Source organism: Protobothrops mucrosquamatus, unplaced genomic scaffold, assembly GCF_001527695.2.
Source record: "Protobothrops mucrosquamatus isolate PMUCROS unplaced genomic scaffold, P.Mucros_1.0 scaffold2847, whole genome shotgun sequence".
NCBI classification, from domain to species: Eukaryota; Metazoa; Chordata; class Lepidosauria; order Squamata; family Viperidae; genus Protobothrops; species Protobothrops mucrosquamatus.
The window spans coordinates 202897-213436 of NW_015388877.1; the positions used below are offsets into that span (position 1 = coordinate 202897).

The window sequence follows — 10540 nt, forward strand, 5'->3', positions numbered from 1 at the left end:
TAAAAGGATGTTGAACGCTAAAGCGGTTGTTTTGGAAAAATAGGATGAAGTGGATTCCGTTGAAGATAAATCAACTCAGTTCCATAGAAAAGCAGCTTGTGACTTCAAGGGCTGCGCAGGGATTCACCACAAGGGCTTCAAAGCATCTGGAGGGCATTTTTGAAAGCCACAACGATGTCAGGACTATTATGATCACATCATGCAAATCACACAGAGGTCACTTGCTGGGCCGTATGGATGACCGGGTCCTGGGGCGCAAACGTAATCCTTGCCTACCATTCCTCAAAGCATATGCATCTATTCCTGCCTTCGTTGACCCCCCCTGTCTCAAAGTGGAACACTTAATAAATGGCCAATTTAAAAAAAAAAAAGTCATTCCTGTATTTTTGTGGCTGGTAAGATCTGCAATCCAGGCTGAGTGCAGGGAATCGGGCATTTTTGCAGAGAATAAACCCATGCATCACATCCATCTTCCATACTTCCTACAAATCGGATGTTACAATGTTAGATTCATCAAGGAGAGAAGCAACCTAGAACTAATCAAGGAGAGAAGCAACCTAGAACTAAGGAGAAACTTCCTGACAGTGAGAACAATTAACCAGTGGAACAACCTGCCTCCAGAAGCTGTGAAGGCTCCAACACTGGAAGTTTTTAAGAAGAAACTGGACAGCCATTTGTCTGAAATGGTATAGGGTTTCCTGCCTGAGCAGGGGGTTGCACTAGATGACCTCCAAGGTCCCTTCCAACTTTACTATTACTATTACTACTACTACTACTACTACTACTACTACTACTACTACTACTATTATCATCATCATCATCATCATCATCATCATCATCATCATCATCATCATCATCATCATCATGATGAATAGGGACTTTACAGAAAGCTGGCAAAACTAGTAGCATTAGCTGGGAAAAATCTTAACATAGTTATGGTTTGAACTTGGTCTGACCAATGCTTCAGACCTGCTTGGTGTTTTCGCTAATATAATAATTTCTGACAGGATGAGAGTCCCAAAGGTGCTTTTTTTCACGATCCCTTTGGGACAACCATGACCTGGATGACTGAGAACCTCCATAGACTGGAGTAAAAGAACTGGAGGTGCCAGCCTGGAAGAGACCCTGGCAGATACAGGGACCCAAGCATGAGAATGAAATACCAACACCCACCAAAGAGGTGCCAAACTTTAGGGCTTGTTACCAAAACCCCTAGATTGAGCCCCATTGGGCATTTACGAAAGGACCAAGCGGGGAGGGCCCAGGAGAAGGGAAGAGTAATGGGTTTATGCAGGAACATTCAGATATGGCTTGTGAGGTTTGGTGTCTAAGCCTATATGTCTGTTCTAGTGGTACAAACCATGTTCTTTTTTTTGTGTCTGTGCTAGCAAGGTGTGTCATTCAGACATGAAGTTGGCATATAAGCCAATCCTGTTCTGAAAAGCGAGGTAAGATCTGGAAAGAGTCAATGATGGACTGGAGCAGGGTTTCCCAACCTTGGGAACTTTAAGATGCGTGGACTTCAACTCCCAGAAGTCCACACATCTTAAAGTTCCCAAGGTTGAGAAACGCTGGACTAGAGAGTGGACTATCTCAGGTAAGATAGCTTTGTATTTCTGTTGTTAATGAGTTTACCCCTTTTCTGAAGGTCTCCACTAACTTTGCTCGTCGGAATATCACAAAAGGGGATCACGTGACGCCGGGACGCTGCAACCGTCGTAAATACGAGTCAGTTGCCAAGCAGCTGAATTTTGATCATGGGACCACGAGGATGCTGCAAACGGGCGTAAGTGTGCAAAACGGCCACCGGTCGCTTTTTCCGGTGCTAGTGTAACTCTGAATAGTTACTAAATGGACGGTCAGATGTAGAGGACCACCTGTGCAGCAGAGTGAAAAGCTGCACCACAAATATCACCATGAATAAACTGGGGATGCTTCTCAAGGTCTTCTTTTACAACGGATACCCCCCCCCAAAGTAGAAAGGAACCAGATAGATTTCGTGGAACAAAATGAAGTTCCCTTTACTGTTGACGCAAAATGATTTTTTTTAAAAAAGAAGGCATCATTAATGGCTGCCCAACAACAAAATATTTCCTTAATACCAAAGGTTTGGCAACAGCCAAGTCTGAAGCTTTTCCAGAATTTCTGTGAAATGTTTTACTTAGCTTGGCGTGAAGCAGCACAGAGCAACTTTAATTTTACACATAATTTGGGGAGGATTGTAGAGAGGATACACGGCTCAGAACTGGATTTTTTTGGAATTTGGTTTTTCACTTCTAGATATTTCCTTACCTACCTAAGTAGGCATATGTAGGAGTTGTTCTAATATTCATTTCATTAATATTTTGTTCTGTGTTTATCTGTGTGTGTGCACATCTATGTGTGTGTGTGTGTGTGTGAACTCTCATGCACGATAGATAGATAGATAGACAGACAGACAGACAGACAGACAGACAGATAATACATAGATAGACAGATAATACATAGATATAGACAGATAATACATAGATATAGACAGATGGTAGAGAGAGATAGATAGATAGATAGATAGATAGATAGATAGATAGATAGATAGATAGATAGATAGATAGATAGATGATAGAGATAGATAGATGATAGATGATATAGCAATAGCAACAGCATAGATAGATAGATGATAGACAGATGATAGATAGATAGATAGATGATAGACAGATGATAGATAGATATAGCCAAATGATATAGATAGATTGATGATAGAAATAGATAGATGATATAGTAATAGCAAAGCAATAGCAATAGCAATAGCAATAACAATAGCATAGATCGATAGATAGATAGATAGATAGATAATGACAGATAGATAATGCTAGATAGATAGATAGATAGATAGATAGATAGATAGATAGATAGATAGATAGATAGATAGATAGATAGATAGATAGATAGATAGATAGATAGATAGATAGATAGATAGATAGATCTGGTTTTGCTTTCATACGTGCCGAAATGATGTACTCAATAAAGTTTTACATTAAGAGATCGGAGTGTCTTGAAGGTGTTTGCTTGGTTGGGTTCGTCAGTCAGAACCTTGACATTTAACCAGTTCTGGTAAACCCCAACCCAAGCCCCATTAGTAAAAGTACAGAATTTCCCCTCCCATCCATGAACATGTCACATTATACCCAACTAGGTGCAATTATATTGTTTTGAGAAAATGTCTCTGAGTCAGGTCAGACATCTGGTGAATCGTCCTTGATTCTCACGGACACCTACCCAACCAAGCCATCTAGCAATTCTAAGCAGGTTTTGAGCCAACTCTTTGCATAATTCTCTCCAGCTCCAAAATTGGGACCACTCTTGTCTTTAAGATGTCACTTACTCTTTTCTGCTCCTTGATATATTCCATCAGTTCTTCCCTCGTTTGCTTCACAGCTTCTTCTACAGCTTTCTCACTTTTCTTTTGTTCTTCTAGGATTGCTGCTTTTACCATTTCCTAATATTTTAACACACACACACATATTTATTTATTTATTTATTTATATTTGGATTTATATCCCGCCCTTCTCCTCGTGGACTCAGGGCGGCTGACAATCAGTTAAAATACATAAATAACAATACAAATTTAAAATTAATTAAAAGAAATATTAAACTTTGTCCAATTAAAATGTAATTAAAACCCCTCTAAAAATTACCCTAGGCCAGTCCTGCAAGCTGGAATAACCAAGTCTTAACATAGATATATTTAGAAAAAAGTCTTAATAACCAAGTTTTAACATAGATATATTTAGAAAAAAGAGTAGTTAGGATAATAATGTGCTTATTTTGCTTCAACATTTTCAGCACCGCACAGTACCTCAGTTTTCTCCCACCCCATGAATACCTCCTTTAACATTATTCTTAACTCTGAAAATCCTGAAGATGTGTGGACTTCAACTACCAGAATTTGTAAATGAGCTTACTGGCTGGGGCATTCTGGGAGTTGAAGTCTACCCATCTTCAAGATGAGAAGCACCAGTCTAAAATGTGATACCAAGACATTCTACGTTTCTCGTTTCTGCCTTGACTGATCCCCCAAAGCTAAGTAGGATCAGACCTGGTTAATATTTGAATGGGAGATTGTGTTGTTTAGAACCAATCTAGGCCTTCAATCGAGATCAACCTTAGCAACTTGAAGATGGGTGGAGTTTAACTCCCAGAATTCCCCAGCCAGCACAGCTGGCTGGGAAATTCTGGGAGTTGAACTCCACCCATCTTCAGTTGCTAAGGCTTAAAAACACCGATCTAAGATATTAAATGGAATTGTCTCTAAGAATCATTTATTCAAGGAGAGTACTGCCCCTTACAGACACCCCAAAAGTGCTTTTCCCCCCAAAAAAGCAACTGAACTTTCTTTGCTTTATTTCCCTTTGAAGAAAATGTCAGAATTCAGAATTCATTCTTCAGACTGTATCCAATTTTGGTCACCACGATGTAAAAAAGATGTGGAGACTCTAGAAAGATTGCAGAGAAGAGCAACAAAGATGATCAGGGGACTGGAGGCTAAAGCATACAAGGAACGGTTTCTGGAATTGGGTATGTCTAGTTTAATGAAGAGAAGGACTTCCAGTATCTCAGGGGCTGCCCCAAAGAAGAGGGAGTCAAGCTATTCTCCAAAGCCCCTAAAGGCAGGACAAGAAGCAACGGATGGAAACTCATCAAGGAGAGAAGCAACCTAGAACTAAGGAGAAACTTCCTGGATTACTACATCCAGTTTTGGTTACCACATACATTTTTTCTACACCTCTGAGATCTTTCTAACGTCTCTTCTCGTTGTTTCTACTAGTGGGGACTGGAGGCTAAAGCATATAAGGAATGAAGAGAAGGACAAGGGGGGACATGATAGCAGTCTTCCAATATCTCAGGGGCTGCCACAAAGAAGAGGGAGTCAAGCTATTCTCCAAAGCCCCTGAAGGCAGGACAAGAAGCAACGGATGGAAACTCATCAAGGAGAGAAGCAACCTAGAACTAAGGAGAAACTTCCTGGATTACTACATCCAGTTTTGGTTACCACGATGTAAAAAAGATGTGGAGACTCTAGAAAGATTGCAGAGAAGAGCAACAAAGATGATCAGGGGACTGGAGGCTAAAGCATATAAGGAATGAAGAGAAGGACGAGGGGGGACATGATAGCAGTCTTCCAATATCTCAGGGGCTGCCACAAAGAAGAGGGAGTCAAGCTATTCTCCAAAGCCCCTGAAGGCAGGACAAGAAGCAATGGATGGAAACTCATCACGGAGAGAAGCAACCGGGAACTAAGGAGAAACTTCCTGACAGTCAGAACAATTAACCAGTGGAACAACCTGCCTCCAGAAGCGGTGAATGTTCCAATACTGGAAGTTTTCAAGAAGAGACTGGACAGCCATTTGTCTGAAATGGTATAGGGTTTCCTGCCTGAGCAGGGGGTTGGACTAGATGACCTCCAAGGTCCCCTTCCAACTCTAGTAGTAGTAGTAGTAGTAGTAGTAGTAGTAGTAGTAGTAGTACTATTATTATTATTATTATTATTATTATTATTATTATTATTATTATTATTATTGTACACCTCTTGGATAAGAAGCGAACCCTTTTCAAAGGACAAAAAACCGCAAAAAAGTCTAATTGCCTTTTGGAAATAAAGCACCTTTGAGACACCCACGACTGGATGGTTGAGAATCTCCATAGATATTTCCCCTCCAAGAAAAAAAAACACAGGTTAGACACCACGGCCCAGAAGATTGAACAACAACAATAACAAAATGCAGTCGTGGTGAACCATCCTGCAACATCTATCTCTGTCTCTACAGGTCCTGGGTTTTATTCTAATTCCAGTAATCGCCGGGATTTCTTGACCATTATTACCGCAAAGAAGGAAGGATCTTTCTCCCACAATCGTGCACACACATATCGATTATTTCCTACGTGCAACGTAAGCAGTTTACAGGATGAGTGGGAACATTCACAGGTGAGGTCATAAGGCTGCCAACAAAAGAGATGGGATCAGCGGGAAAGCTGAAAATCTGGGCTCTAAGCTGCAAAAGGGAGGAGGTGACAGGAAGACGGAGCTATCTCGGTAGGAAGAGCTTCATTTCTGCAAGCTAAACACTTTATTGAAAGCTAAAGATCTATGGAGACTCTCAGCCATCCAGGTCATAGTTATCCCAAGGATGCTTTTTCAGGAAGCAACGGGAGTTTATTGTTTTTCTTTGAAAACGTTTCTTCTTAAAAACTTCCAGTGTTGGAGCATCTACAACTTCCGGAGACAGATTGTTCCATTGGTTAATTGTTCTAACTGTCAGGAAATTTCTCCTTGGTTCCAGGTTGCTTCTCTCTTTGGTTAGTTTCCATCCATTGCTTCTTGTCCTGCCTTCAGGGGGCTTTGGAGAATAGCTTGACTCCCTCTTCTTTGGGGCAGCCCCTGAGATACTGGAACGCTTCTATCATGTCCCCCCTCGTCCTTCTCTTCATTAAACTAGACATACCGAAATCCAGCAATTGTTCTTCATATGTTTTAGCCTCCAGTCCCCTGATCATCTTTGTTGCTCTTCTCTGCCCTCTTTCTAGAGTCCCAACATCTTTTTTACATCGTGGGGACCAAAACTGGATGCAGTATTCCAGGTGTGGCCTTACCAAGGCCTTGTAAAGTGGTATTAACACTTCACGTAATGGCACCAAAATTTCCACTCCTTTCCATCTGTGTCCAGAAGATGGAAAAGGATGTACTTTTTAGATAATCTCAATTTGTTGCTTTATTTGTTCATTTCCTCCGGTTGTTTACATTTGGATGGATTTATTTGGGAGCTCGTCACAGATCCTCTTCAAAAAGTAAGCTATAAAAACAATCCCAGTTATATTTTCTGAGAAATTGCACCCATCTAAATATAACTGCCAATTTACTTTCTTTCTTTCTTTCTTTTTTAGGGAGTATTGTTTTTCTTGCTGAATTGGGATGTAGATGGTTCCCAACATCTGTATCTTATGTAACTTTATTCCATACAGATGGAGTAAACATTTAATATATACAAACAATAAGAAAGAGGATTACAATTCTTGGGTGCTCCACTGTATTCTTTTCAGGGAGTAGCGCACAAATGGTTTGAATTAAAAACAATCGAGTTGAAGGAAGGATCCAGAAATGATTTTTTTTCCAACAACAGTGCAAAAAATTGGCCTTTGTATTTAAAGGTCCCTGTCAAATCTAAGCAAGGTGCTAAAAATAGAACAGGAACAGTAGACTTTTACCAGCACCCCATCCTGATTGCAAAGACTTTTCAGCGTCTGCTATAAAAAATCATGAAACAGTAGAGGAAACGCCAGCATATTATTGTAATCAGAAAAAAAGTTTCTTATTTTAGGAAGTTAAGTTTTCTTTCCACTTTATTGCATTCCAGAAGGACTAAGGAGACTATCTGAGGCTTTCCTTTGAATAAAATAGGCTTCCCTTCATAATTTGCCCTGATCCACCTGGATAACATATGTTTCAAAGTGGAAATTGCAGCAAAAGAAACAAACGGACTTTGGGATTTACTTAAACCGTTCAGCTGCTGCAGACACGGCTCTCCAAAATCTTCTCTGCTCCTGTGACCATCTCATATAAATTTATTTTTGTCATCTTTCTTTCTCCCAAAAGAGTATTTTCAGCTTAAGAAGATAGCTAGCAAATCTGGATTTACCTAAAAGGGATTAGACCTTTACAGAAAGTCAGGTGGATTATTTTTGTTTCAATAGGGAAAAGTTGACAGAGAGGTGTTTGAATATTCGTAGCTCGGATTGCTGGTTAATAATAATAATAATAATAATAATAATAATAATAACAGAGTCGGAAGGGGCCTTGGAGGTCATCTAGTCCAACCCCCTGCTCAGGCAGGAAACCCTACACCATTTCAGACAAATGGTTGTCCAGTCTCTTCTTAAAAACCTCCAGTGTTGGAGTATTCACAAATTCTGGAGGCAGGTTGTTCCACTGATTAATTGTTCCAACTGTCAGGAAATTTCTCCTTAGTTCTAGGTTGCTTCTCTCCTTGATGAGTTTCCATCCGTTGCTTTTTGTCCTGCCTTCAGCTGCTTTGGAGAATAGCTTGACTCCCTCTTCTTTGAGGCAACCCCTGAGATACTGGAAGACTGCTATCATGTCCCCCCTCATCCTTCTCTTCATTAAACTGGACATCCCCAATTCCTGCAATTGTTCTTTATATGTTTTAACCTCCAGTTCCTTAATCATCTTTGTTGGGCTGTTAGTTTGATCTCCAAGCTTGGCGATTTGACTGCAAACGTTTCATCTCCATCTGGGGGGGACATCTTCAATGCACTTTGAACTGTGCTCATCTATCAGAGCACTGGCCTTTAAATACCTTTTTGTGCGATGTAAACCGGACCACGTCTCGACAATGACAGCCAGCCAACCAATCAAACAACCCAAAACCAGACTATGACTCAGAGGCAACCAAACAAACAGACACCATTTGCAGCGCACAGACAATACTTACACACCAAGGACTATGGCCCAGCAACAACAACCAGCCAATCAAACAGCCCGAATCCAGACCGTGGCTCAGAACCATCCGGATAAATAACACCCACACTGATTTACATAGATGGGCAGGTAGGTCCATAAACGTAAAACGTTGAACATATAATTCACTAACTTCGGATTTCTGTTTTTGCCGTTCCACTGCTTCTTCTACCGCTTGAGCAATCTTCTCACGATCTTTGTCTCTCTCGGCTTGCCATAATTCTTTTTCTTGGTCGTGAGTTTTTTCCATGCTTTCCCTTTCAGCCGTTACCGCTGCTAGGATGGCAGCCTGCAAATCCTCTTTTTCAAGCTGCGCATCAAATAACAAAGTCAACGTGAATCTAAAATACAGGCATTTCAGCAGTTGGGGTCAGGAGCCAAAATGTTGTCTACAATCCCTAAAATGTCAAAAGGTTGTTTTGAGAAAAGGCCCTCAAGTTTATTTAAACTAATTCCGAAGACTGGGTTAATTTTGGAAACTGAAAACATTGTTCCCTGCAACACTGGATTTCCAGTTTCCATCTTTCTTTAAAACAGTTCCTGGGAGATTCTCTGAATAAGTGCTTTTAGACCGAACACTTCTGCAGTAAAAACCAATTGAACGAATTATGAACATCAGCCAAAGATTAGTTCCACTTACTGGGCTATAAAAACTGTATTCTCTGTTCATACAGTATGATAGTCTTTCCTCGCTAGCCACAAAATAACAGGGCAGGGACAGGAAATATTATTTTCAGCATGGCTAGTGGGCATTATATGGTAAGGACAAATGTGAAGAAGGGCCCTTTTTTCCACAGTTCGTGTCCTCACATACATAAAAGGAGAAGTGAGGCCACAGATAGGCAGGAGGCTTGGCTGGGAGTTATGTCAGGATCAGGAAGTAAAATGTAACAATGGCACACAATAATAATAAACATAATATATATATTATAATAATATAATGTAATATATTATATTAATTATAATATAAAGTAATTAATATAATAAAAGTATATGTTATATATATTTATAAATATATAAATTAATATAATAGATACAATATATCCATTATAATAATAATATAATATAATGTAATATATTATATTATTATATATTAATAAATATATAATAATAAACGTAGGGCATCGCATTATTTTATAATAAAATTATATCTATTTATTTATAAATATATAAATTAATATAAGATATAAAATATATCCATTATATTAAGAAAATAATATAACTAATATATTATAATATAATTATATATATATATGTAATAATAACTATAGGGCATTGCATTAGATTATAATAAAATTATATCTGTTATATAAATTAATATAAGATATATAATATATCCATTGTGTTGAGAAAATAATATAATTAATAATAACTATAGGGTATTGCATTATATTATAACATAATAAAATTATATCTGTTATATATATATTTATATATATATTTATATTTATAAATATATAAGTTAATATAAGATATATAATATATCCATTGTATTAAGAAAATAATATAATTATTATAATAATATATTATTATATAATAATAAATACATGTAATAATAAATATAGGGCATGGCATGCAAAAACAACTAGACACAAAGTTTTTTTCCCTTGTGCCATCACTCTGCTAAATCTCTAATTCCCACCACACCGTCTTATGTCTAAGGATGTTTACCCATGTATTAGGGCTGTATTGCCATTATCCTTCTCATCCTTCCTATTACCTTCTCGTATTGGTATCCTATATCACTTTTTGTATCTTATGATTTATCACTCTGTTGTTTCTACGTACACTGAGAACTTATGTGTGTCCAATCCCACTTGGCCAATAAGGAGTTAATTTTATTCTATCCTCAACCTAAATTGATTGGTCAAAATAGCTTCTTCTCAAAATATCCACTAGGTAAAGCTTTTCAGAGTGGACAGCCCCCATCTAAAGTTCTCAGTGCTTTTTTAGAAGGGAAACTGAAGGGCAACAGAAGAAGTTTTCACCTGCTCCTAGCAGTTTTGTTTTAGTCCTAGTATAGTTTGATAA

At 38.5% G+C, this 10540-nt stretch overlaps 1 protein-coding gene across 1 annotated transcript in view; it reads right to left on the reverse strand.

The window, feature by feature from the left end:
- LOC107296511 (coiled-coil domain-containing protein 91-like) overlaps positions 1 to 10540 on the reverse strand; it is a gene marked incomplete at its 5' end in the record, with an annotated part of 29456 nt that overhangs the window by 14407 nt on the left and 4509 nt on the right. Inside the window, 2 exons of the mRNA XM_015825865.1 lie at positions 3362 to 3475; positions 8643 to 8839. Of these exons, the coding sequence (XP_015681351.1) occupies positions 3362 to 3475; positions 8643 to 8839 (311 nt within the window). The remainder of the gene's footprint in view (positions 1 to 3361; positions 3476 to 8642; positions 8840 to 10540) is intronic.